We start from the raw sequence: 24514 nt of genomic DNA on the forward strand, positions 1-24514 counted from the left end.
AGAAAGAAGACGGCGCAGAAGACTGAAGACGAGCCGCGCAGACATCGGGGCCAACGGAGGGTGAGTATGCGCCCCGATGTCTTTTTGAGGCTGCCGGCAGCCATCGCTGTGAAAACACCCGCGATCGGTGCTAGCACCGATCGCAGGGTGTTGCCGGTAAGCCTTTGCTGCAATAAGCAGCAAAGACTTACCGGCTATGGAGAGGGCTCAGCCCGTGAGCCCTCTCGATGCACCGTGACCCGACCGCCGCCGTGAATACACGGCGGGCGGTCGGGATTACCGGCGTATAAGACGACCCCAGAGAAGACAGAAGATTTTTCTGTCTTCAAAAGTCGTCTTATATGCCGGAATATACGGTATGTATCCAATAAAATTCCTTCCACCCTAATGGTGTTTGGTGGAATGGTGTTTTTTATTATATATTGGGGACATGATATGCCACAACTTATTATTATATATTATTATAAGTTTTGCACCATTTTCATGAAATCAGAAGCCACAGCCCTCCTTCAGAAATGCCTTCCTCAGTGGCCTGCTGCTACCATCAATAAGATGGCAGGATAATGGAGGGTCATGTGACCATAGACTCCCATGAGCACTTACTCCTCTACAGCGTCCTGTGAGCTATCGGTGCTCTGATCGCCTTTCCTTGAGCAGATACTGCAACGTTTCAGCTTCTGGTGTGGTCACATGACCCCCAATCTCCTGCCATCTTATGGAAGGGAGCAGCAGGCCGCTAAGCAGAAAGGCATTTCTGATTTATTGAAAATGTGCAGAACTTTATTTGAATATATATTGGTAAGGTATTTCATATCATATCCCCAATATATAATAAAAAAAAGTAGTCTTCAACCCCTTTAAGCAACAGCTCTGGTGCTCCCAACCAGTCCTGCAATGAGATGTTGCATACGTTAATCATATGACTTCTGCATTCAACCACAGGCCTCAGAGTTCACGCTGATGAGCTCAGTGATTAGCCGCAGGAGTCAATGATATGTTTTAGGTCATTGCTGTACAACAAATAGGAACCTCTGGAGTGATAGCCCTAGAGCAAAAGGATAGCAGAGAAGCCGGATATACAGGGGTTTTTGGGAATAAAATAATGATAACCTATTCAAAAATGTATTTTAAGGTGATCAGTTTTACAAAAGGGATGGTACGCCATGCACATGCCCATTGTTTCCGTCTCTTCACTGCTAACAAGCACAGTGCTGTATATTATATAGAGGCTGTGTTTGGTATTGTAGTTCTGCCTCTTTTACTTAAAGCGGTTGTCCGAGACCTAGAAGAAAACTGCTATGTGCTCGGGAGGGACTGCTTAAAAAAATAAACACATACTTACCTCCGCAGTCCCTCATGGCTCATGGTGTCCTTCACCGCTGTCTTTCTGGGCCGTGCCTCTGTTTGTTTACAGGGGCACTAAAGCTGTGCTCAGACCGGCTTCCAGCCAACTATGTTGGCCGGTCACGTTCACCAATCCCAGCACATGATAAAGTGAATAAGGTAACAGGTGGGCATGGCCGGCTGGAATCTGGTCAGAGCGCAGCTTCCATGACCCTGTAAACAAGCAGAGGCACTAACCGAAGAAAAGGTGGCGCAGGACACAGGGAAGGACCCTGGAGGTAACTGTGTTTATTTTCTTAAGCACCACACAGCCGTTTTTTAGGTCTTGGACAGCACCTTTAAATGAAACTGAGATACCAAAAGGCCATGTGACAATTTAAAATGATGCTACTAGTTTGTGAAAGCTGCACTCACAGAACTGTCCAACCTATTCAACATAAGGGAGCTGTTCTACCTGTAATTTGGCACTCCGGAATTCCCTTTATCATATCATTGTCCCAGGAAAAAAAATCCCCATAAAGATGGACTATCCACATTGGTGGAAGTGTGGAAGATGCATAAATCACTTGAAGGGGGGGGGGGGTCCATATATATATATATATATAAATATATATATCATTATTTTTTGAGTGTAATTATACTAATGTATATGTGTGTTTGCCTTATAGTCATTGAAGCAATGAAACCAATCAAGTTCAACAGATGGGGATTACCTGAAATCGACACTGAGACTATGGCAACCAGTGAACCTGGAGTATTTGCAGGAGGAGACCTTGCTGGTTTGGCTAATACAACGGTTGAGTCTGTTAATGATGGGAAGCAAGCCTCTTGGTACATTCACAGATATATACAGGTGAGCTATTGTTTCCATAAAGTTGGAGTAGACTACAGGATACACCTTCAAGTACATTTAGAACACTGTTTTTCAGCATTATATTTGTGCTTAAGAATACAAAAAAAGCTTATACTGACCTTTGGGAGCACACCCGTTATCCTCAGCCATTTCCCATCGGTGCCTTGCCTCTGTTTATATTCAGATACAGGGCACTTTGACCCAATCAATGCAGTGTGTTGGACACATCATAAGATTTAGTTCTGTAGCCGGCTACCGGAAGTCATTCCCTGTCTCTATATACTAACAGAGGCATGGCACTGACTGGAGACAGTGCAGGACAACTGGTGAAGTATAATCTCTTTTTTGTTTTCTCCCCCCCCCTTCTTTGGAAGGTTATATTTTTTGATTACACCCCCTTCAATACCATAAGTCATATGAGTAGCGATAACCTAACCCAAACCTTAAAATTCTGTATGGGTTCTTACCTGAACCCCCACCAGTATCACAAGTGCTTGCGGCTGCATTCAAATACCAATGCTGTGTGGGGGCTGCTATTTACAGTGGGGGATTTTGCTCTGCATGACATCATTAGGGGAGCGAAGATTCTCCCAAAAATATTGCCACACACACGTTGCTGCCATGTAAGTCCTGACACACATCGCATCACTTTAATGGCAACAATTTAAAGAGATATCACCTGCAATTAGTGCCAACAACCATTGCGGATGCTATTGGGCAATTGTTTGAGCCAAACCCAGACCCAAAATCGAACTTTTTACTTAAGTTCGGGTCACGGTTTGGAGACCTTAACCCACAAAGATTGGGTCTGCTCAGCACTAAATATTATTGGGGTAACCTGAAAAAGCCGGTTGATATGCTTGCCAGCATTTTATTTGATTTTCATTAATTAATTAATTTTTTCTTTTATTATTATTATTTATTAGTACTTTCACTACCCTATTTTTGGCAGGGCTGTTGCCCTTTTATCACCCACATTTTGCAGCCCTCTGCCCCCTACTACACGGGTTGCCTGAACCAAACTTTTTTCTGAAGCTCTGTTGAACTCTAAGGGGCATATTTATCATACGCTGGCGCTCGTGCGCATATTGGCAGCGGGATACATCAAGAGGCTTCCCCCTCTTGATGTATCGGGGCGGAAGGTTGCGAAGCATTTATCCTACAGTAACGCCCCGCGCCGGCCCACTCCTGCGCCCTCCGCTCGGCCATCCGCGCCCCCTTTCACGCCCCTTCACACTGGCATGAAGTTGGCGGATTGGGACAAATAATCACAAGTGCTAACAATGAGCTAGACGTGGCGTGGCGCAGAGGTCCTGATAAATATGCCCCAATATGTTTGTTTGACACAAATAACACTAATGTGATGCCATTTAATGTGAACACACCCTGTAGTGGTTCTCCCGTCGGTGTACCACACTTCCATACATTCCATGCATCTGCATATCATTTTCTCCTAAGACACGTGGCAGAATTAATTTAGTTTTAGATAAAGTCTAATGAATTTGTGCAGATATCTTAGTGTGAATAATCCAGTGAGGTGAAAGTCAATTAGGATAATTAATTACTACTCCCTGGTGACAAGAGCTATCCTGTGCATAGACGTCCACTTCACAAACGTCACGCAATTGCACAGAATATTACACCTGGTTTTTCATAGACAATTAACCTGGGGATATGGACAGGGCAAAATGTGGCTTTTTAGTCACCCCTTGGTTTTAAATTCAATAAAATGTGTAATTGTTTTAATGTATTTGAACAGGGATTGCATGACATATCTGTGACTGGCAAGCCAGAGCTGCCATTGTTCTACACCCCTATCGACACAGTGGATATTAGTGTGGAAATGGCTGGATTGAAATTCCTGAATCCTTTTGGGCTTGCAAGTGCTCCACCCACTACCAGCGCCCCGATGATCCGTAGAGCCTTCAAGGCCGGATGGGGATTTGCTTTAACAAAGACATTTTCCTTGGAAAAGGTAATTTTTTTTCAATTTAGTAGTATTCCTAATGGTGGATTACATGGTTCATTGTTTCATTATAACCTTTGATTATTTTCTAGTAAAATGGGGGGAGGGAAAGTGTCTCAAAGACACTAACGATGTCTATATCCCCGAGAACGTATAAGAGACAAGACATGTCGTAATGGGACCATCCATTTCTGGAAAACCTAAAATGTACAACAATGCAGTTTATCCATGATATGTAAAATCCATTTTGTATCATAACATGCCCACAATATGCAAATAATCCCTTAACGGGGTATTCCAGGATTGATCTATTAATCAGCTGTCCTAAGGATATATAGGTGATATATAGGGGATCAATAATAAATTGGGTAGGGGTCTGATTTCCTCACCAATTAGCTGATTAAAAACAAGTTCTGGAATATCCCTTTAATGCCCATTAGCATGTGTTATCATAGACTCTTCCTCCTTGTGGAATGTTAGTTGTGAGAATCCTAAGAATTTGGTCAAAGTTTTAAGAGGAATTACTATAAATTAAATATTTACATTGTATCAATACAAAACAAAACATACACACTTTTCAATAAAAGACCGTAGCTAGGCGACATCTAAGCGGTAATGTAAAGATAATTGCTTTGGAAATCGGTGGCTGCCGGAAAGCCATATTTTATGGTTTGCATATTAATTTTCACATTAGAGTTATCAATTGTTACAGCCCAGGAAGGGGCTTAAATCTATTGTTTAACCTACTAAGAAGAATTGACTTGAAAGAGCTCAGGTTTCCCAAGTCCCATACTAATGAGATTTTCTTTCCATAGAATCCTAATGAAGAAACACATGATAGGCATTAATTTACCCATAACGTGTTGCAGTTTTAATACCCTTCAGTATAAATCTGTGGATTATGTTAGGAAATACCAGTCACTAATTAGATACTTCTCAGAGAAACCAAACAAAACCAATGCGTCCTCTATCGAGACACACACACACAGGAGAACATTTTCAATTGAGACATTAAAGAGATACTACGGCAAGAGCTGTCGCCGCATTGCAACCGCGTATTGATATTCATATGGCTTCTGACCCGCTGAGTTAAGTTTAAGCATTGTCCGATTGGCAAGAAACTCGTGATCAATATTGCAATCGATGCCGAATGCAAAGATAAAGGTTCATTGTCAGCGAGTGTCTATGTGTTACATTGTATCTCACTGCTTTTCCATCACAAAACGGAGTGAAGGTTCTCCGGGCGAAGCCGGAAGAGCGTTTAGTTCCAATGACACAATGTTTGCTTTTATTCCGATGTCCCCCCCCCCCTTCTCTCGTGAACGTGTAATTCTGATTAATCAGAGACATCTGCTTTCACTCTGCTGGTGACATGCATTGATTTGTATGGCTGTCACTTTCAATAATCAGCACAGGTTTTTTCATTACATGCACTCAGTGATGTGATTGCCCAAGCAAAGTTTCCTGCAGATCTCACGTTCCCGTTTAATCTATTATTTTTTTTTTCCTTGCCTTTCACCTCATTTAACCACTACCAAAATAGCGGCGCGATTATGTGCAAATTTAATTGCACGCAAAAATCTATACTCAGGGAATGCATTGAATCAGCAGTATTTTATGTCGCTATAACCAAGAGAAGATGGAAGGTCTATTTACAGAGGGATATAGTCATTAAATTGTGTGCGGCGGTGGACTCCACATTAGCTGGAATAATGTATGATCATTGTTAAGTGGAGACGTGACTTACTGGTCCATGAATGGATGTATATCAGATATATACTTTGCAGCATGGCAGGTACATAATGTGCATTATTTATGGCTTCCTAATATACCATTAGCAAAGCATTTCCCTTAATAGTATGACTTAGAAGAATAGGCTGGTAGATGATGTAGCCGAGATTCCTCTGTAGGAAATTGGACCCATTTTTTGCACAAAGATCCTTTTCCTCTTCCCATTATGTTATTGTATTCTAGTTAGGTTTGGCAGAATAGTTTTATGAATAGCTCGTTGGAAAGGCAGGTCGTCCTGCAAGGCCTGAGCACAATAGATTTCTCAGCTCATATACAAGATGATGAGCTTGTTCACTGTGGAACGGTGGAAGACGACTGTGTGTAATGGAAGCAGTCGGCGGAGCCTGCAGCACATGCAGAACCTACAGACCACTTAACCTCCTCTACTACTAAGGTCAATTTGTTTCATCTCCGAGTCATTCCATGAAGTCAAATATTACTTTGCTGATTTATGAGAAATTTGGTAGCCGCAGAGGCTTGGCAAGGTTTCGGGGTTACTTTTAAATGGAAGATGGATTGGGTAATCCAATATTGTGAATAAAATGGACGGTACTTATCCAGTATGTTATTACCATTACCGAATAGTTATATATTATAGTGTTAACAGGGGTCCTTACTAATATGTCTCAAATAACTGGCCAGTATGAATGAATTTATAAAAACTTTCTAAGGCCTGGGAACACATAGGGGGTAATCACTGTGGGTAATCCACTATGGAATTGCTACTAGCTAACCCAGAGTGATTTACAGTATCAGCAGTGGAAAAATTATGTTATGAAAGCCATATATTTCATAAATTCCCACTCTAAGTTTGTGGTTTAAAAAATATACTGTATGAAAAGTCTTTCTCAATCGATTTTTTAAAAGTCTTAAAGGGAACCTGTCAGTTGAACTAACCCACAGTAACTAAACATATCTTTGAAAACAGTGATTATACAGCAGTAAAACTATCTATATTTTTACTTTATATACTTTATATTTTTATTTACTGAGCCTGAAAAGCATTTTATTCCATTTGTAAAGTTCCCTCATCATCTATGCATATTCATATTCTTCAAGCTCAGTCACCCCTCCAGATTCTTGATTGAAAAGTAGCTTACTTTCTCTTCAGTTGAGCCAACTCACCCCTGCTACATCACTCATATGCTAACTCTGTGACTGCTGAAGAGAATTCCTAAGGGAGGGAGGGATGAGGGTTGAAAGAGACACTCTTTATGATTGGCTAAGGGGAACATAGCTCACACCTCCCTCAGGAATTCTGAGATGGGAGCTGGATGTGCGCCTGAGCAGAGAAATATGACGTTCAAAATCTTAGCATCAGTTCCATGGTAAACAATTTTCACTAATTCAAGGAGCTGCGGGTCAAGCACCCAACCTACAACTCGATTCAGTACTATTGGAGGGTCAGAAATTGCAGAGCACAGTGCTCTGCAATTTCCAGCACTCTAATAATCAGTGAATAGGCATGCTCTGTCATCAACTCAACCCCGTACTCCTGATGAATGGGTGTCCCAGTGGTCAGAGACCCACCAATCAGGTTGTTATCCTTTGGTACAACCCCTTTAAGGCTGGACAAATCTGTGTATCACATGATAAATTTGACAATATTGTCAAATATTTCTGTAATGCATTTTAATTGGTTTTACCATATTGCTATATGCTTTATATAAGTGTGACAGCATCCATTCTGCTTTCAGTTAATGAGACCATCATATAATTGAGGTATTCTATGTATAATTCCTCATTATGTGTCACCTTTTCAGTTTAAACTTCTAAAAAATCAGGAGGCGGAAGCAATGGTTGCTTTAAGATCTCAAAGATTTAGCATTTGTAGTATTTCATTACTTTAGCATGTTAACACACTTACAGGTTGTCACATCTGGATCTATAAGAAGCTGCCTAATTAAGCGGAATGCTGTAGGCTTCACATATTGCATTTGACATGAAGAGCCAGGATTAAATTAGTAATATGATACTGTATAAAATCCCCTTTGAAACATATACTGCTATTATGTGTAATATGCACTTATCCTGTGAGTAAGAACACATAAATATAAAAGAGCATCATTTACAGTCAATTGACTTACTATTGCAGAGTAAATTATTATTTAAGATTTCAAAATTAGCATTTTCTATGATTAAAGATTAAAATTTGCCCAGGATTCACCAAAACAGACTAATCATGGGCCCAGCTCAGAAAAGAAAGAATAAATGAAAATTGACTTTAAATTACAAATGGTGGGTCTTTAGGACCATCATCTACCCCACGGAATGGCGGACCAACTTAAGGACACCCAACTTACGGGCCCAGCTTACTTACTTCTCAACCCACTGTGACCTCTGGCGATGGTCTCTGGATACTTTACTTTAGTCCCAGGTTGCAATGATGTAGGGTGTCTGTAATGAAGCTTTAATAATAATCACCGTTCCCATAGGGCAGCACAAAATGTTGAAAATTCTATTGTACCAGGGACAAAAAAAAGTTTGGCTGAATGGCAGCACGGTGCCTGAATGGCAGCACGGTGGCTGAATGGGTAGCACTTCTGCCTTGCAGCGCTGGGGTCCTGGGTTCGAATCCCACCCAGGTCAACATCTGCAAAGAGTTTGTATGTTCTCTCCGTGTTTGCGTGGGTTTCCTCCCACACTCCAAAACATACTGGTAGGTTGTTTAGATTGTGAGCCCTATGGGTACAGGGACCAATTTGATGCTTTGTGCAGCGCTGCATAATCTGTAGGCGCTATATAAATAAAGAATTATAAATAAGAATAATAAATAAAATATTATTATTATTGGCTGGAGTAACAATTATAAATATACCTGTGCAGACTTGCATACAAATTCAACTGCTGTTGTACATAACTAGGGGTCTGCCTGTCTATGAGCTTGGCTCTTTTCTACACCTGAATGGAGACGTGATGAACTTGCAGGGCAGACTCTGTAATCGGCATTGTGGACCTCCTTTCTCGAAATACTTTGGGTCCTAAAAGAGAGTTCTACATCTGTCATGTATTCATGACATATCCTGTGGATATGTTATAAATTCCCAAGATAGAAAAACTCTCACCACTCATAAGGCTTCTGTTTAAGAAGATAAACATGTTCCCCATCATATATCAATCCTGGAACATTATTTCTTTATAATTTTTTCAAGTCTTTTTTTTTTGTAAAAACAAGGGCGTAAGCAGCTAAAAGAAGAGCAGATCCTGCCAGAGGGGGCACACACCAGTAAGTCAGTGTGCTTGGTTTACAATCCTTCACCCTGATGGTAGATGTTCTTTAAGTAGTCTTGAACTGTGTTAGATGAGCAAAGTTTCTAATGCTGGATGATAAATCTGGAGAAGTCCAGTCTAATGCCTCTTGCCCATGAACAGTGTTTAAAATCATACAACTTGTACATTTCGTTAGATTTTGGTCAGAGTTTGGCCCAAGTGTGTTCAACTTTTTTTTAGAGTTCAGTGTCCGAGTTCTATGCTACAAAACTTTTTTTTGTAGCACAAACTCATCTTTCACCTGTTCTAGATTCTCTCAGCTACTTCCTGGAAACTGACCGTACTACGAAGATCCTAATGCTGTCATTTTTGTTTTTCAAGAACCGTAGACTTCAATGGGTGTTTTTTTCCTTTTACTCGCATCAAAGTAGGAAATGCTCTACTTTTGACGCATCACATTGGAACGGTAAGAAAAAAAAGATAAGTGTATAGATCCATTGAACACCTCTGTGATGTGTCAGAATTGTGTGAGTCCAATGCAATGACGAATCACATTGGTCTCGTATAAGAAAACGCTTGTGGGCAAGATGCCTTACTTTACACTTGATATTAGTTTACACCAGAAAAGGTGGTGTCGTAAGATGAACCAAATGGTCTTTCAACAAAGCCTCAGCATTTCCATGGTAAGCAACCAACTTTTTATTATAAGGTGTAAAAGTGCCTAAAAAGTTTACAAATCACTTGGTTAATGTGACACAAAGTCTAGTAGAGACCTTTATTTGGTCCATTTTATGCCAGAATTTGTTACATTTAACTTAGTTTTTACCTCCCATTGTACTGAATATTTCCACATATACTTACACTAAATACACATGGGGGCAGATTTACTTACCCGGTCCATTCGCGATCCAGCAGGGCGTTCTCTGCGGTGGATTTGGGTCCGGCCAGGATTCACTAAGGCAGTTCCTCCGACGTCCACCAGGTGTCGCTGCTGCGCTGAAGTTCCCCCGGAATGCACTGATCTTCACCAAGCCGGACTGAGTAAAGGTAAGCGCCAGTCCCACGGCACTTTTTTTTTTTTTTAAATGTGGCGGTTTTTCCAAATCCGTCGGGTTTTCGTTCGGCCACGCCCCCTGATTTCCGTTGCGTGCATGCCAGCACCGATGCGCCACAATCCGATCGCGTGCGCCAAAATCCTGGGGCAATTCAGGGAAAATCGCCGCAAATCGGAAATATTTGGGTAACACGTCGGGAAAACGCGAATCGGGCCCTTATTAAATGACCCCCATAGAGTTTTTTTAATCCATAGACTATAAAATACTGGTCTATGTAAAGAAAACTTTAAACTTTGTGTACAGCATAAGCCACATACATGGTTAAACACTACAAGATGATAAAATTTGTAATAATTGATTAAACTTTTTTTTTTTTTATTAAAGGGGATTGTAATTTCCCCCAAAAATGATAAATTTCAAGTCCTTCTTAAAAGTCGAGGCACCCAATTAAATCTCCTCCGCTCTTTGGTGCAAAGTTAAAAACAGCTATTTAAAATGTATTGAAATGGAGAGACTTGACATTTGAAATTCTGATGTTCCTATTATGAGAAAGGTTGCTCTGCGTAGTTTTGTTATGATATGAAATATTAAAATTTCACAATACAGTTTTGATGAAGTACAATTTGCCTAGCTTGCATATAATAAAGAAATTAAATGCTTACCAAGGGAATAGAGGAAAAAAATTAGAGCCCTGGCTGAACATCTGCTTGGAATTTTATTATCCTGTCCTGCTGACATCATTTCTCCCTCGTTGTTGCCTTTAGATTGACAGCTGAATATTACTTGGATATCCCTTGTAAATCTAATTCATTCTCTCTCAACCGGAGAGCGCTGAATACATTTCTATCTAACCAGCAATAAAAGGGTCAATTGACTATTTTTTTTTTCTTTTTCTATTTTCATATTGGAAATTGTCTGCTTTGTTTTGAATCCCGTTTTTTTCTCCACTTTTTATACCCCTGACATTTGTAGATGCCAGATTGTAGTCTAATATGCTGTAACAAAAATAGACCATTGAGTTGAAGTGAAATGCCAGTTGATATCTCGGTAAGCAGCGGCATTCTTCTTTATTGGGAGACTGATATACTGTAGAGCATAAGCAGTCTGGTCTTAGGGGAGATGAATGATCAGATCATTAATGTTAAGATTACATGGCTTGGCTGCATACCAGTACAGTTCTGCAATGTTTGATTTCTCATCTTTGCCGCTATGCAAATGTGGAAAGGTTGGAAGACTTTTGGCGAAGAGATTAACCATCGTCGTATTGGAGAAAATTGAATAGAAAGAAGAAGCTTTATGCATTTACAATCTTCTTGATGTTACATAGAGTATATTAATATTGTAAAGAGATACTGCATATGATCTTTCATATGTTACTAGTAGTGATGAGAGTTGTTAGGTTCAACCTGAACTTGAAAATAGGCCTAGGTCCAACCAGTACCACCGGCAGTACGTGGGCATCATCGGGGAGCGACAATCATTCCCCAAATGGTGGGGCACAAGCCACATTGATATATATATATTTATGCAGGTGGTCCTCTACTTAAGAACACCCGACTCACAGACGACCCATAGTTACAAATGGACCTCTGGATTTTGGTGATTTACCATACTTTAATCCAAGGCTACAATACACAGCTATAACAGTAATCAAAGGTTTCTGCAATTAAGATTTATTGTTAATCCTACTTCTTAAGACACCCCAACGTTCTTAAATCCAATAGTCTTAGAGACAAAAGAAAATTTTGCTTGGGGTTACAATAAGAAAATACACAGTTCCGACTTCCACACAAATTCAACATCAACAAACCAACTGAACTTAACTTTTACTTAACCCGGGGACTGCCTGTACATATAGTACAGTTCAGGCCGTGGCTTGGGGACCCGAACCCACAAAGTTTGAAACAGTACCAGCCTAATTTAAGGATGTTCCACCAGTGTTGAATTTGTGGAGATCCAACACTATTTACATGTGCACATGTGCGTTACCATTTCCCTACATCTATTTCGATACTGGAAAGGAATCCAGCAGTTGAAACCAAACCAATAGGACTCTCATGACATCCAACCAAGCGATAGCTTAAATTATTTTCCAGACTAATAATATTAGTACAGCTGTTGGGTAGGTACTCAACATTATATTGGTTGTAATGTGACACCTAAGGGTAAAGTGGGCATGTGCTCAGCTTCCATTGCGCATCCGTTGTGTTTTGTCTCTGGTGTGTCTCTGTTTTCTCCCGTTTTGTCTCTGTGATGCATCTGTTTTGTCTCTGCTTCCACCAAATAAAATCAGGGTTTAACATTGCTTTTAAAACTTCACACCTGGTTTCTTGGCCTCAATAGTAAAAACAAAATGAACACCTCCACACATCTCCTGTTCTCCGTATGAAACACGATTATTCTGTTTGTTAGTGAGACCAGGTTGCTGCAGATCAGTTAGCATTAGTCTGAATGGAAGCCAAGCTGCAGTGAATTAGTTCAGCTAGTAAACAGAGAATAGAGCTGTTTGCTACCTGTACCTGCTGCTGATCCACTGCTGGGTGGTGCCACCATCAATCTAATGTATAGAACATCCTAAGAAAATAATACTTTTAAAAAATAAAAAAGCTGTTTTTTCAACTCTTCATCTTAATTTTTTTAAATAAATATTTTGATAAAATGTTGTAGACTCTCCAAATATATTTTATAATATGTATGACAAAGGGAGGCTTATGAGTCCAAAAATGAACTCCCTAGCAGGAAGTGATCACTCGCTAGTACTCTCAACAATCCTGATCCTGACTTGGCAAAGCAGGAAGTGGCCTATTAAGCCAATCAATAGCCACAGCCGTTTCCCATCATGTCCTCATGGATACAGAAGCTTGTTAACGAAAACAAATATAGGCTCTTTTTACCATTTATGGCCTATTGACACCAATGTAGCTTTAGCTTTAAGACTTTTAAGTTGCTTTTAGGACATTAGTAAATGGTAATGAAAGTATGAGACAGCTTTCCAAATCCAATATATTAGTGACCTATCCATCAAGTAATGAAAGTAGCGTTCTTGGATGACATTGTATTATTTTTTCTTTGCGACTATTGGCACTTGTGTACATTTTGCTTTTATATGTTTATTGATCCCCTCCTAATACTGATAGTACCTTTTAAATGTTCCTTTGGAATTTGAGTCCTTTGGAGAATACCAGATCTAGTGACCCCTGGCCTTGGCTAGTTGCTAGGGGTGTCAATTCGTAGAAGTGACTGTTCGGTTGCCAATTTGACTATATGTCTGGGTCAGGAGGCTAAATTCTAAGGCCAAATACAGACACGATCATCGGGTCCGCTCATCTCTAATCCCCTATAAAACTAGATTTCCTGGGGAATGGTGTTGTTATCTGGGCAAGTTTTTTCTTTAGCCTGGGCATCCTGCATACCAGCATCTTGCCCTTACCGACTGTAACTGTAAGTCTATGGAGAGGGCTGCATATTGTAATAAATGATCGAAAAAATACCCATGTACTCCAATACTATAGTATAGAAGTGTATGGTAAGATCAATCAGAAAAACCTAGGTGCTCTGAAAAATTTTAGACATTTAAATAAATAGATTTAAAAAATTAAAATTCTGATTTTCCTAGAACTGATACAAAAATAAACAGTAAAAATTATAAACAGGTTAGGTATGACCTTGTCTCAAAATATCTGATCCTTCAAAATATAATGACAGTTATTCTCAGCGTTTAACCTCGTAAAGGAAAATAGCGCCCAACTGTCCTAAGCAACACTTTATTGCCACTTTGTAAATTTTTTTAAAAATTCACAAAACATGATCAAAAGGGCCATAAATGGTAGCAATGAAGATGTTTTTTAAATTCCACGTTTTTTCCAAATCCGTGGGGTTGTCCGACGGCCACGCCCCCGATTTCTGTCGCGTGAAAGCCGACTCCGGTGCGCCTAAATCCGATCGCGTGCGCCAAAATCCCGGGGCAATTCAGGGCAAATCGGAAATCATCGTGAAACCCAACAAAATGCGCGATTCGGAGCCCTAGTAAATGAGCCCCATTGAAATCAAATCTGATGTTCTTAAATTTTTTTTCCATTATTGCATTGGAAGAGAACTTCCACTCCGGCGAGTACCGTATATACTTGAGTATAAGCTGACCCAAGTATAAGCCGAGACCCCTAATTTTACCACCAAAAACTGGGAAAACCTATTGACTCGAGTATAAGCTGAGGGTGGGAAATGCATTGGTCACAGCCTCCCAGTATATAGCCAGACAGCCCCCAGTAGTATATAGCCAGACAGCCCCCAGTAGTATACAACCAGCCTGACCCATGTAGTATACAGCCAGTCTGCCCCATGTAGTATACAGCCAGCCTGCCCCTCTAGTATACAGCCAGCCCAGCCTGCCCCCAGTAGTATACAGCCAGCCCAGCCTGCCCCCAATAGTTTACAGCCAGTCCACCCTTATAATAAAAAAAATAGATTTACACAGCAGGAAACTTTACAATGATTTTGATGTTTGTTCAATGTTAAAACTCTTTGACCCACATTTATCAAAAATGTGCAGTTTTCCTGTAGAGTTTGCAGTGTGCGACAGATTCATGTGTTGCACATCTTCATGAATCTGGCACCTGCATTGCTCCGACAGAATGCACCATTTTTTTTTGGTGCACTTTTTTCATGCTGCAGAATTGTGGCACATAAGACTAAGCTCTAACACATCCCTTTAAGTGCATATTTTTTCAGTCTTGTCAGACATAGTGCAGCCATGACACAAACCTGGCGCTTTATAAATACACATGCAAGCTGTTTTATTGTTCTTCTAGTGCAAGGTCACTTTAATAAATCCAGGCCTATGTACACTACTTCCCATTGTTTTCTATAGCAACCTGTGCTATATGTTACAGACTTGTTGATTCATACAATGGGAAAAACAGTGATAGCCATCTACAGTATATATTGGTTACATAGAATGGGACTCCACATCTCTTAGATGCAACCGACCTGATACATATGCAGAAATTTAAGGTTCTTGCCAGCATACCATTCTTGTGACTCTGATCATTGTTTTCCTAGTATTCTGACCTTGGCTCTTGTTCAGACTACTCTTCTATTTTTGTGATTTTATACTTTGTTTGCTCTCTATGTCGTGACTTGGCTCTGGCAACTATTCTTATCTTTATGTATTTGAGTAAGTAGAAAGGGTAAGATTGGTGGGTTCAGAATTAGTGCTCACTGTCTTTTCTTTGTCCCCTTATAACAAAAGACTAGAAAGCTAAACTGTTGGAGAGTACCATTTTCTTTTTTTCTTTTTGTTATGTCCACATGTTTTGGTGCAGATTTTCTTTCCAATTGCCATTGAGTTTATTAATATATTTCCTAAACATAGCTTTAAACTCACAGTCAAAAATGTTGTCTTTGATGATATGAAATCTTGGGACAATCCCTTTAATTGTAGTACCCTTCCATGAAATAAGCATCAGCTCTATAGCTGCAGCGCACCATTATAGAGTTATTGGATTCTATTACTTCACAGTAATGTTTCCTAAAAGAATTTATAGTGTAAATGTGAATTTTGGAGGTTCCAGTATTTTCTTGATTTACGCAGCTGTAATATATAATGTACTTCACTCACACCAGTGATGGACTAACAGTTTATTTAAAAGCAATTACTTATTGATTAATTGGATCTTGGGTAAGCCGAGGAGAAATATGACTTCTTCCATGTGAAGCTTGCTTAAATCAGCTGAAACTGCATCAGTTTAAGGAGGCCATAAGGGAAAGATAATCTCTTCTAGATTCTCAGCATAATTAGTGTGATTATGTTACAAAAATCTGTTTACCAAGTGTTTAATCGTTAAAATATCAAGTGCTTTTACAGTTTTACAACTAAACATTACCATTCATGTCAGATCTTCCTCTTCATGTGTCGGAGGCGCACTTGTGTTGGAGTAAAGCTGCCTTGGATTATGACAAGGTCACTCTTACACTAGAAAGTCCTTCTGGAGCCATTGTCCTTTGTTTTATAAAATGTTAAATGTAGACAAATTCATGTTAAAGGGGTTTCAAAAACTTTGTAAGTGGGCGTGGGAGGGCTGTTAAAAAAGTTAACCTTTACTTACCTCCTCCAGCTCTCCCGGTATGCCACGCCGTGGTCTGTCATATCCCGCCCTTGTTTGTTTGGCCCCTCTGATGGACCGCCGGTGGTATACCGTGAACGTCAATGGAGGTAAGTAAAGGTATATTTTTTAACAGCCCTCCCTAGCTCACCTGCAAAGTTTTTGAAAAAGTTAGGCAACCCATTTGACAGCTTTAGATGAGCTTCACATATGTCCATTCACTGTTTCTGAAATTTCAGAAATTGATATCATAATGGAACCCATAATTTTATGGTTCTGTTTTTTGGTCTGATTTTATTGTCTCCATGGGGACCAATAGGTTACTTCTGGTGCTTCTAAATTATTCAATAAGGCCTAAATTTGCTGGTTGAGCACAGCTGATATATTATAATCTACCACATTTATGTAATGACTGTTACAATATCACTTGGATTATTTAGGGTAATGGTTTCATAGGAAAAGAAATATTTCAAAAGAGAAATGTGTCTGGGCTCTTCTTCACAAGTGCCCCAATGAATACATTTCTGTCTTCTGCCACCTATTGGCTGCACCTTATTGTATGGGAGATGATTTTGCCTTTTCCATTTCCGCATAGGGTAATGTAAGACTGTATACAGCGGTTCGATTTTCTCAATGGATGTGTTTTTCTACTCCGAAAACATACAGAAAACTATTTCATTAGACTCCAATTCTTAGATAAAGATACCAGTGAAAAACAGCATTGAAATATTTAGGACTACCGTATTTTTCGGTCTGTAAGGCGCACTGGATTATAAGGCGCACCATCAATAAATGTCTGCTCAAATGTCTAGGTTCAAAAATAAGGTGCACCGGATTATAAGGCAGGTGGCAGACCAGTGCACAGTTCAAGGCAGCTGTTGTCTGTAAGTACAGTTCATATATCAGGCACACTGGACTATAAGGCGCAACTTTGATTTCTGAGAAAAACAAAGCATTTTTTGTGTGCCTTATAGTGCGAAAAATATGGTAATGATGATAAAGGTCCACAGCTGTGTTATCTATTTTGAAGGTAAATTGGGGCTCAACTAGCGACCCACGAGATGGAAGTATGAAGATGTTCCTAGCTCTTAATTATTCTGTTGCGAGGCTCACATGGCAGAATTGAAATCTGGCCAGTCCTAGGGTGTTATAGATCTAATATATAATCTGTAGAAAATTTGTCAGGCCAAGGCTTCCCTAAACATATCCATTATGTTCCTCCATCTGTCGCACCCAAAAGAGCCATAAAGTCACAATTTCAATTATGAGTGTGTTACAAATTATAACTCTTACCATGCCTTGCATAACAGAAAACTGGTGTTTAGGGTATAATGCCCCACTCCCCATATTTTTTTCTGGAAATTCTTACTAGTGTTGATGTTGTCTGATCTCAATGATTACATAGGATTCTGAGTAACTAATACCTACAGGTCATGGGATTGAAAGTAATTCCACACTTGGCAGCCTCTGCTCAAAAATTCTTTCATCCACAACCAAATATATTCCAAAGTTTAAGTTTGACATTTTGACACAAAGATTTCCTTAAATTATGTAGTACAGGTGGTCCTCGACTTACAGAAGACCCCTAGTTATAGATGGACCTCTCTGCCCCCTGTGACTTTTGGTGAAGCTCTCTGGATGCTCTACTTCAGTCCCTGACAGCAATCAGCAGTATAGTGCCTATAAGGAAATTTTATTTATAATTCTTATTCCCATGACAGCACAAAATTTTGAAAATCCAAATGTCACAGGTAAGAAAAAAAAAGACTGGAGTTACAATTATAAAATATACTATTTCCGACTCATGTACAAACCTAAAGACTCTTTCTTGTACGGGGACTGCCTGAAGGCAGTGTTTTTGGTGATGGTGAGTAGCCCTCTGGTTGGACATCATGGTCAGCAGGCTCATGCACAACGGTCCAGCCCTGCCAAAAGAGGCAGTGTGGCCCGTTTCCATCTTTTGTGGCCAGTTTCCATATCAAAGAACCTCCATCCTATTCCTGTGATGATACATTTACATAGGTGTTTATTGCATTTACTGAACCCAAAATTTAAGGATGTGCATATCCTAGGTACAGTACATTTTTCTTGCATATCGTAAGTGCTCAGCACTTTTGGTTTTTCTAGACAAGTTTCACTTTAAGTATTTTTTCGAGGGATAAAAGTTTCCCGTAGACATTAGAAGAAGAGATTGTTCACTAATCTGTTCTCCAGTCTGCAGTTTTGCATCTTCATGATAGAGACTTTAAACAATTAAACACCTTATGGACTTATTAAAAGGAGCAATTTTCTCTGTGTGAAACTAGGCAGAAATGCCACAGTGCCCTTTACAAAACTCCTACCTGGTGATAAAAGACACTGCAATGGATCACATGTCCCCAGAGGATTCCTCAAACAACCAATAGTTAACACAATACATGGATTATTGACTTGTAAAGGAAACACAATCCCACTCAAGTGTAACAAAATATAAGATTGACAAAGAAATATCAGATAGATAGATGGATAGATAAATGATTGATGGATAAATGATAGATAGATAGATAGATAGATAGATAAATGATAGATAGATAGATTAAAAAAAGGCTTGAAATAGGTGTCCAACACCGAAACGTCGCTACCCGTTTCAATAAAAATCACTCACCTTTGATTTGAACCTTGGAGTGCTGCCTGCCTTTTCCATTCGTAGATAGATAGATACCTCTCCATGCATTTTTCTTTAATTTGCCAAAGGGGGTACATAAAAAGGAAAATACACACAGCACAGAAACAGTATCACGTGTCAGTGAGATAAGGTTTACTTCTGCACATCTTAAAATAAATCCTTAAAGGGGTATTCCCATGAAGACAAGTTTCTTAAATATACTCAGAATAACAAAATAGCACATTCTGTAATTCACTGTTACTAACAAAAATATTTCAGCATTTCACAGATATAATTCTGACTGTCTCTATCAGTCCTGCTGTACAAAATTTCAGTTGCCCCTGGTTACTGACCCTGTATCTTCTAACTCTATGGCTGGCAGCATTCTTGCTTTTCTGTCTGTTGCTGCATGAGCTGAGCTCTGCCTGTAGCCCCTCCCCCTCCCCCTGCATTCCAGGAGGAGCTCACACTGATACACAACAACACATCACGTCATGAGCAGAGCTACAGGCATGGGAGGGAGGGGATAGGCACATCAGAACATCAGATCTAACTGTGTGTGTGTAGCTGAGATGTAGCAAGAGCTGAACAGTGTTATTGTGTGTTATATGCATCCCACAGATCTCATCATCTCTCATCTCTGATCTGTATCATTTCTCTTTCTTTGTGTCAGATACTAGTACAATGGCAGAAGCCAGATCAAAGTGTATATAAACCCTGTACCCTGATAATCTAACCACATTTTCCGCTCACAGAACTAGAGAGATCATGAAGTGTCTGGTTAGACAATTCCAGGGTCCCCGCCCACACCCTGGAATCTTACACTGATCATCATTGAGTGATAGGAACTAAAACAGTAATAAAACTGAGTAAAATTGTAAAGTAATGGGTTCAAAATTATCTATATTGTGTTAACATCACTAGGGGATTGAAATCTGAGAATTATCTTTCATGGGCAAACCCCTTTAATTTATAGACAGGGAAATGTATAAAAACATTTATTGAAAACATAAATCATATCAGATACAAATCATGCACCTTAAATCAGGGGAAAGGAAATGTCATACCACGTAGGTACATAAACAATATCATAAATGTTATAACACTTTTGCTATTAAATACTTTATCAAAATACATTGGAATACCAACATTGTAGAACAACACAAAAAGGAGGTATAAAAATACATACAAAGAAGTATATAAATCAAGTGAGAGTAAGTGATTCAAAAACTACTCAAATGCATAGAAATTCCAAATAAGGCCTATATATTGATCATAAGACACATAATTAAACACAAAAATACCGTTTTCGCCAGACCATAACTATTAGATCAATTTTTACATTTTTACTCACAAGGAATCGTTGTAAAGGGTTTTTTTCAGCAAAACCATATGGGGCCTGGGTGGCAAATAGTGTGTTTGAACTGGCTCCTGGTTCCTGTTTTGCCCCGGTACAACACTTTCAGTCTTCAGTTCCAGATTTTGGTTGGAAGTCACGGTGCCAACTTTGAGCAATCCTTGGTCTTCTCAGATGATTGAATATTACTTGTGACAATGCTGGAGTGGTGTCCATTGGTTAAAGGAGACCCCATATTGGCTAAGGGACTTCCACGAGCCCTCAGCACATCCAACCAGTCATGGACTTGAAGCATCGGGATCTCAGCCCTTAAATTAAAGGAACACTCCAATCAAAGTTAATTAATTGAATATTGCGAAGTGCAGTGCCTGAACCGAGGAGCATGATTCATTTTCATTGTATTCCTTCAACCTTGCTAGAACTAGAGTGATGCTCCTCCCTGCAGGCTCTGTCTAATGGTTAATTCAATGAATCAGTTCTGACTGGAGCGTTCCTTTAAAATTATTTATTTGTATTCATTTTAGACTGCAGTGAAGACCACTTTTAGAATAAACTAACTGCAGTTATGGCTCTTTTAATATCAGAATCATGACTACAGTTTTAATGTCAAGCACAAGTAAAGTCTTGTGTATCGTAGAGAAGTGAGTAGAGCGCTTAGTGCTTTTTGTAGGCAAATCAAGTCCACACCCATTTCACCAGCAGATTTATTTATATATATATATAAAATGATGGTTACCACAATATGGTCCACTTTTCTACAAGCAATGAAGACCCCTACATGGCACTATTATTGGCTTGTCAGCCATTTTGAACCCTTGATGAAAACATATATATATCACTATTCACATGCCCTGTATTGTCATTGGAGCGGATCAAACCCTTCCTGTAATCAATTCCCGATTAATAAGGATAATTGCTGGATAGTAAACATCCATTCTCTCTTGTGGTAAATGTCAAAACTTTCCTTATCATTTATAATATTCAATAAATTCCGCTTTAGCCATTCATCCGTAAGGTTAACTTTTATTAGGTCAGGATAAAAGGTCATTAAAACACGATGACGACGGTAATAATGCTTGGCATTTTTCAACCCTTGTATGGCCGTGCCAAATGGAATCCAGTAAACAATACAATAATTGGAAAAGGAAAGTATTGATTTATCTTCTACTTTGTTTGCCGAGCTGTGGGAATAATGACTGTTGACTGTCCTGAGCTTTGTGCGAGGGGCTGAATAGTGAAGTCAAGGTAACTGGTGTATTGGAATGTGCAGAGTAGAGGAGGCTGTCACAGCAGTCAATAAGATCTGAGAGGTGTTGACTAATTGGCTGCTAATTACACAGTAAATTGTCTAATTAAGCTGATGGTTAATTAGCGTACGCTTGCACAGCAGTCTTGTCGAATTTTTGTCTGATGTCTGGGAGGCAGTGTGTGCAGTTGGCAAACTGGTAAGTACTGGCAGAAAACATGCCTGAAAAGGAGGCGTTTAGTGGATGACAAAATTAGAAGCAAAGGGTTGTTGCCTGTACATTACAGGTTTTATGACACTTCCGCAGCTTTATGGCAGTGGGGATATTGGGAAATATGTCCTAAACTCTATACTGGTTTATTGCACATGCAGCAATACAGATGTAGCTGAACTGGGTGCGTTAATGAAAAGATCTGATTTTGTGATTTGTTTGGCTCGGAGCTGCTAAATGTCGTGTGTTACAGTCTTAGTATTGAGAAAGCAAAAGAGCCACAGCACTCCTTTAGTATCCAATAGGAAGATGAAGCATTGTTTATTCAACAAATAATACAATGTTTCAAGTCACATTATTCATTGAATAAAGAACACCTTATCATTCTATTGGATACAAAAGGAGCACTGTGGCTTTTTCACTTTTTGGATCATGGTAGGTCCTTGCAACAGGGACTAGCAGTGGGGGGCATGTTGAATCTACCTTATTGAATCTACAAAGTGTGCTGTGTTACCTCTTTCTATTGGACAGTCTTAGTATTGGACATTGTTGTATTGGGAATAAACGAATGTACAGTTATGAACTTTGTAGTAACATGGATATAATAAAGATATTGATTTTACCCTGGTTATTTATAAAATGCATGGCCTTTAAACATCTCAAAGGAAATGAGGACCTTGGTTCAAGTCCCAGGGTCAACATCTGTTTGTATGTTCTCTCCGTGTTTGCGTGGGTTTCCTCTGGATCCTCCTGTTTCCTCCCACACTCCAAAACATATTGGTAGGGTGATTAGATTGTAAGCCCCATGGGGACAGGGACTAATTTGGCAAACTCTGTGCAACACTGCGTAATCTGTGTGAACATTACCCCCTATTCTCCAGATTTGTAAGTGAGCCCCATTCTCATGATTGTGGAGGTCTCAGAAGTCAACACTGACCAATCAGCTTATCTTATAGATAGGAGATAAGTGTTGGGTAAAACACTTTGGTTCTTCCAGGCTTTTTATTCTATGGTGGCTCTATGGTACGTAAAGGGTCCTATAGCGGTACAGCGCTTTTGGTTTCCTCCCCAGGCTCCATTATACAGTACAATAGTTTATACAAAAGGTCCTCAGACACTGCTGTAGAATTTTTATTTCCATTTCTATATTTCAGCTAAAGAATTACTGTTGGTACAATGGCTCATAGCAGACAAATGGATTACTGAAATCCCCCAATATGTGATGTTACATTAGCTGGAAAGCACTAAAAAGGGAAGCAAAGCGTTTTTGTGGTGTTATTGAGATAGATGAGAGCATTAATAAACTGTTACAATAAACATTTTGTCAGCATGTAAAAGCAGATGAAAATAAATGACCAAGTCTCTCCTAAGAATTTACATAAACAGGAGCTCAAAAAGCCAAAGGATATTATTACAAGGCCAATTATTTAACAGCAGCCAATGCATCCCTGGAAGTAATAAGTTAACTTCCTCTGGCCTCGAATGCTTAAAAAAAAAAGTAAAAATTAAGAAGAATTTCTAATAGGATGTTTTCAATGCAATTAAATTTAGGATTTGTTACATCTGCCCAACCTTCAGTGCAAAGACTTGGCAGTGCGCCTTTTCCCTGGACGCATCTGAGAACAATGACATCACCAATTTCTTAAATTGAATGGATATCAGATTTGTTTTTTGTATAAATCAGAATTATACAGTCTATTCTGTATGACATATTATACATTTTACTCCTAATTAGGGTCTGTACAGCTCACTTAGAAGCTACACTCCTAGTCTGCTCTATGTCATTTTATACTTTAGTAAATATTTGCAATATATTCCCAAAAATGTAACAATAGTGCAATTATCCATTTAGCTCTGCTGTTTAACCACCCCTCCCCGCAAGAAATGTATTAAAACTGAGTGTTAGCATTCTATGGGGGACATGAATCTTTATTTCTGCTAGTTAAATTGTCTCATTTTTGCGACTTTTCACTGCGACTTTTGCTGTCGTTTTTCAAGTACACCATTGTCTGCTCCTTGTGCAGCGTTACCTTATGTATCTTTATTTTCTAGATGTTCCTTGAGACTTTTCACTTATTTATCACTATTTCTGCTTATTTTTGCGAAATCTGCATCTGGTCCAGGGCCAGATTGAAATGTAAATTGAAATCATTGCACATGCTTTAACCCCTTCCCGACGCGCGCCGTACTAGTACGGCGCGCGCCGGGTCCCGGTGCATGGAGAGGGCTCGCGGGCCGAGCCCTCTCCATAGCCGGTAAGTCATTGCTGCATATTGCAGCAAAGGCTTACCGGTAACACCCGCGATCGGTGCTAGCACCGATCGCGGGTGCTTTCACCGCGATCGCCGCCGGCAATGCTGCCGCCATCTTGGCGCGGATCTTCGCTCCCCGATGACGTCACGGGGAGCGGTGATCCGTTGCCATGACAGCATGTCTCGTTTTAACCCATTCATTACAATGTGCTATCAGCACATTGTAATGAATGAGGAGTAAAATCCCCATATACTGCCATATTGCAGTATGGCAGTATATGGTAGGATCGATCAGACAACCTAGGGTTAAAGTACCCTAGGGAGTCTGAAAAATAGTTAAAGTAAAAGTAAAAAAAAGTTAAAAAAAAAAAAATTATATTAAAAAAACCTAAAAATTCAAATCACCCCCCTTTCCCAAGAACTGATATTAATATTAATAAACAGTAAAAATCATAAACACATTAGGTATCACCGGGTCCGAAAA

General features: G+C 39.6%; 1 protein-coding gene across 2 annotated transcripts in view; it reads left to right on the forward strand.

Moving 5' to 3' along the window:
• DPYD (dihydropyrimidine dehydrogenase) overlaps nt 1–24514 on the forward strand; it is a 654802-nt gene that overhangs the window by 383833 nt on the left and 246455 nt on the right. For both annotated transcript variants that reach the window (XM_072127199.1, XM_072127200.1), the window contains 2 exons: nt 2013–2197; nt 3957–4172. In XM_072127199.1, coding sequence (XP_071983300.1) covers nt 2013–2197; nt 3957–4172 — 401 coding nt within the window. The remainder of the gene's footprint in view (nt 1–2012; nt 2198–3956; nt 4173–24514) is intronic.

This window comes from Engystomops pustulosus, chromosome 10 (genome assembly GCF_040894005.1).
Source record: "Engystomops pustulosus chromosome 10, aEngPut4.maternal, whole genome shotgun sequence".
Taxonomy (NCBI): Eukaryota; Metazoa; Chordata; class Amphibia; order Anura; family Leptodactylidae; genus Engystomops; species Engystomops pustulosus.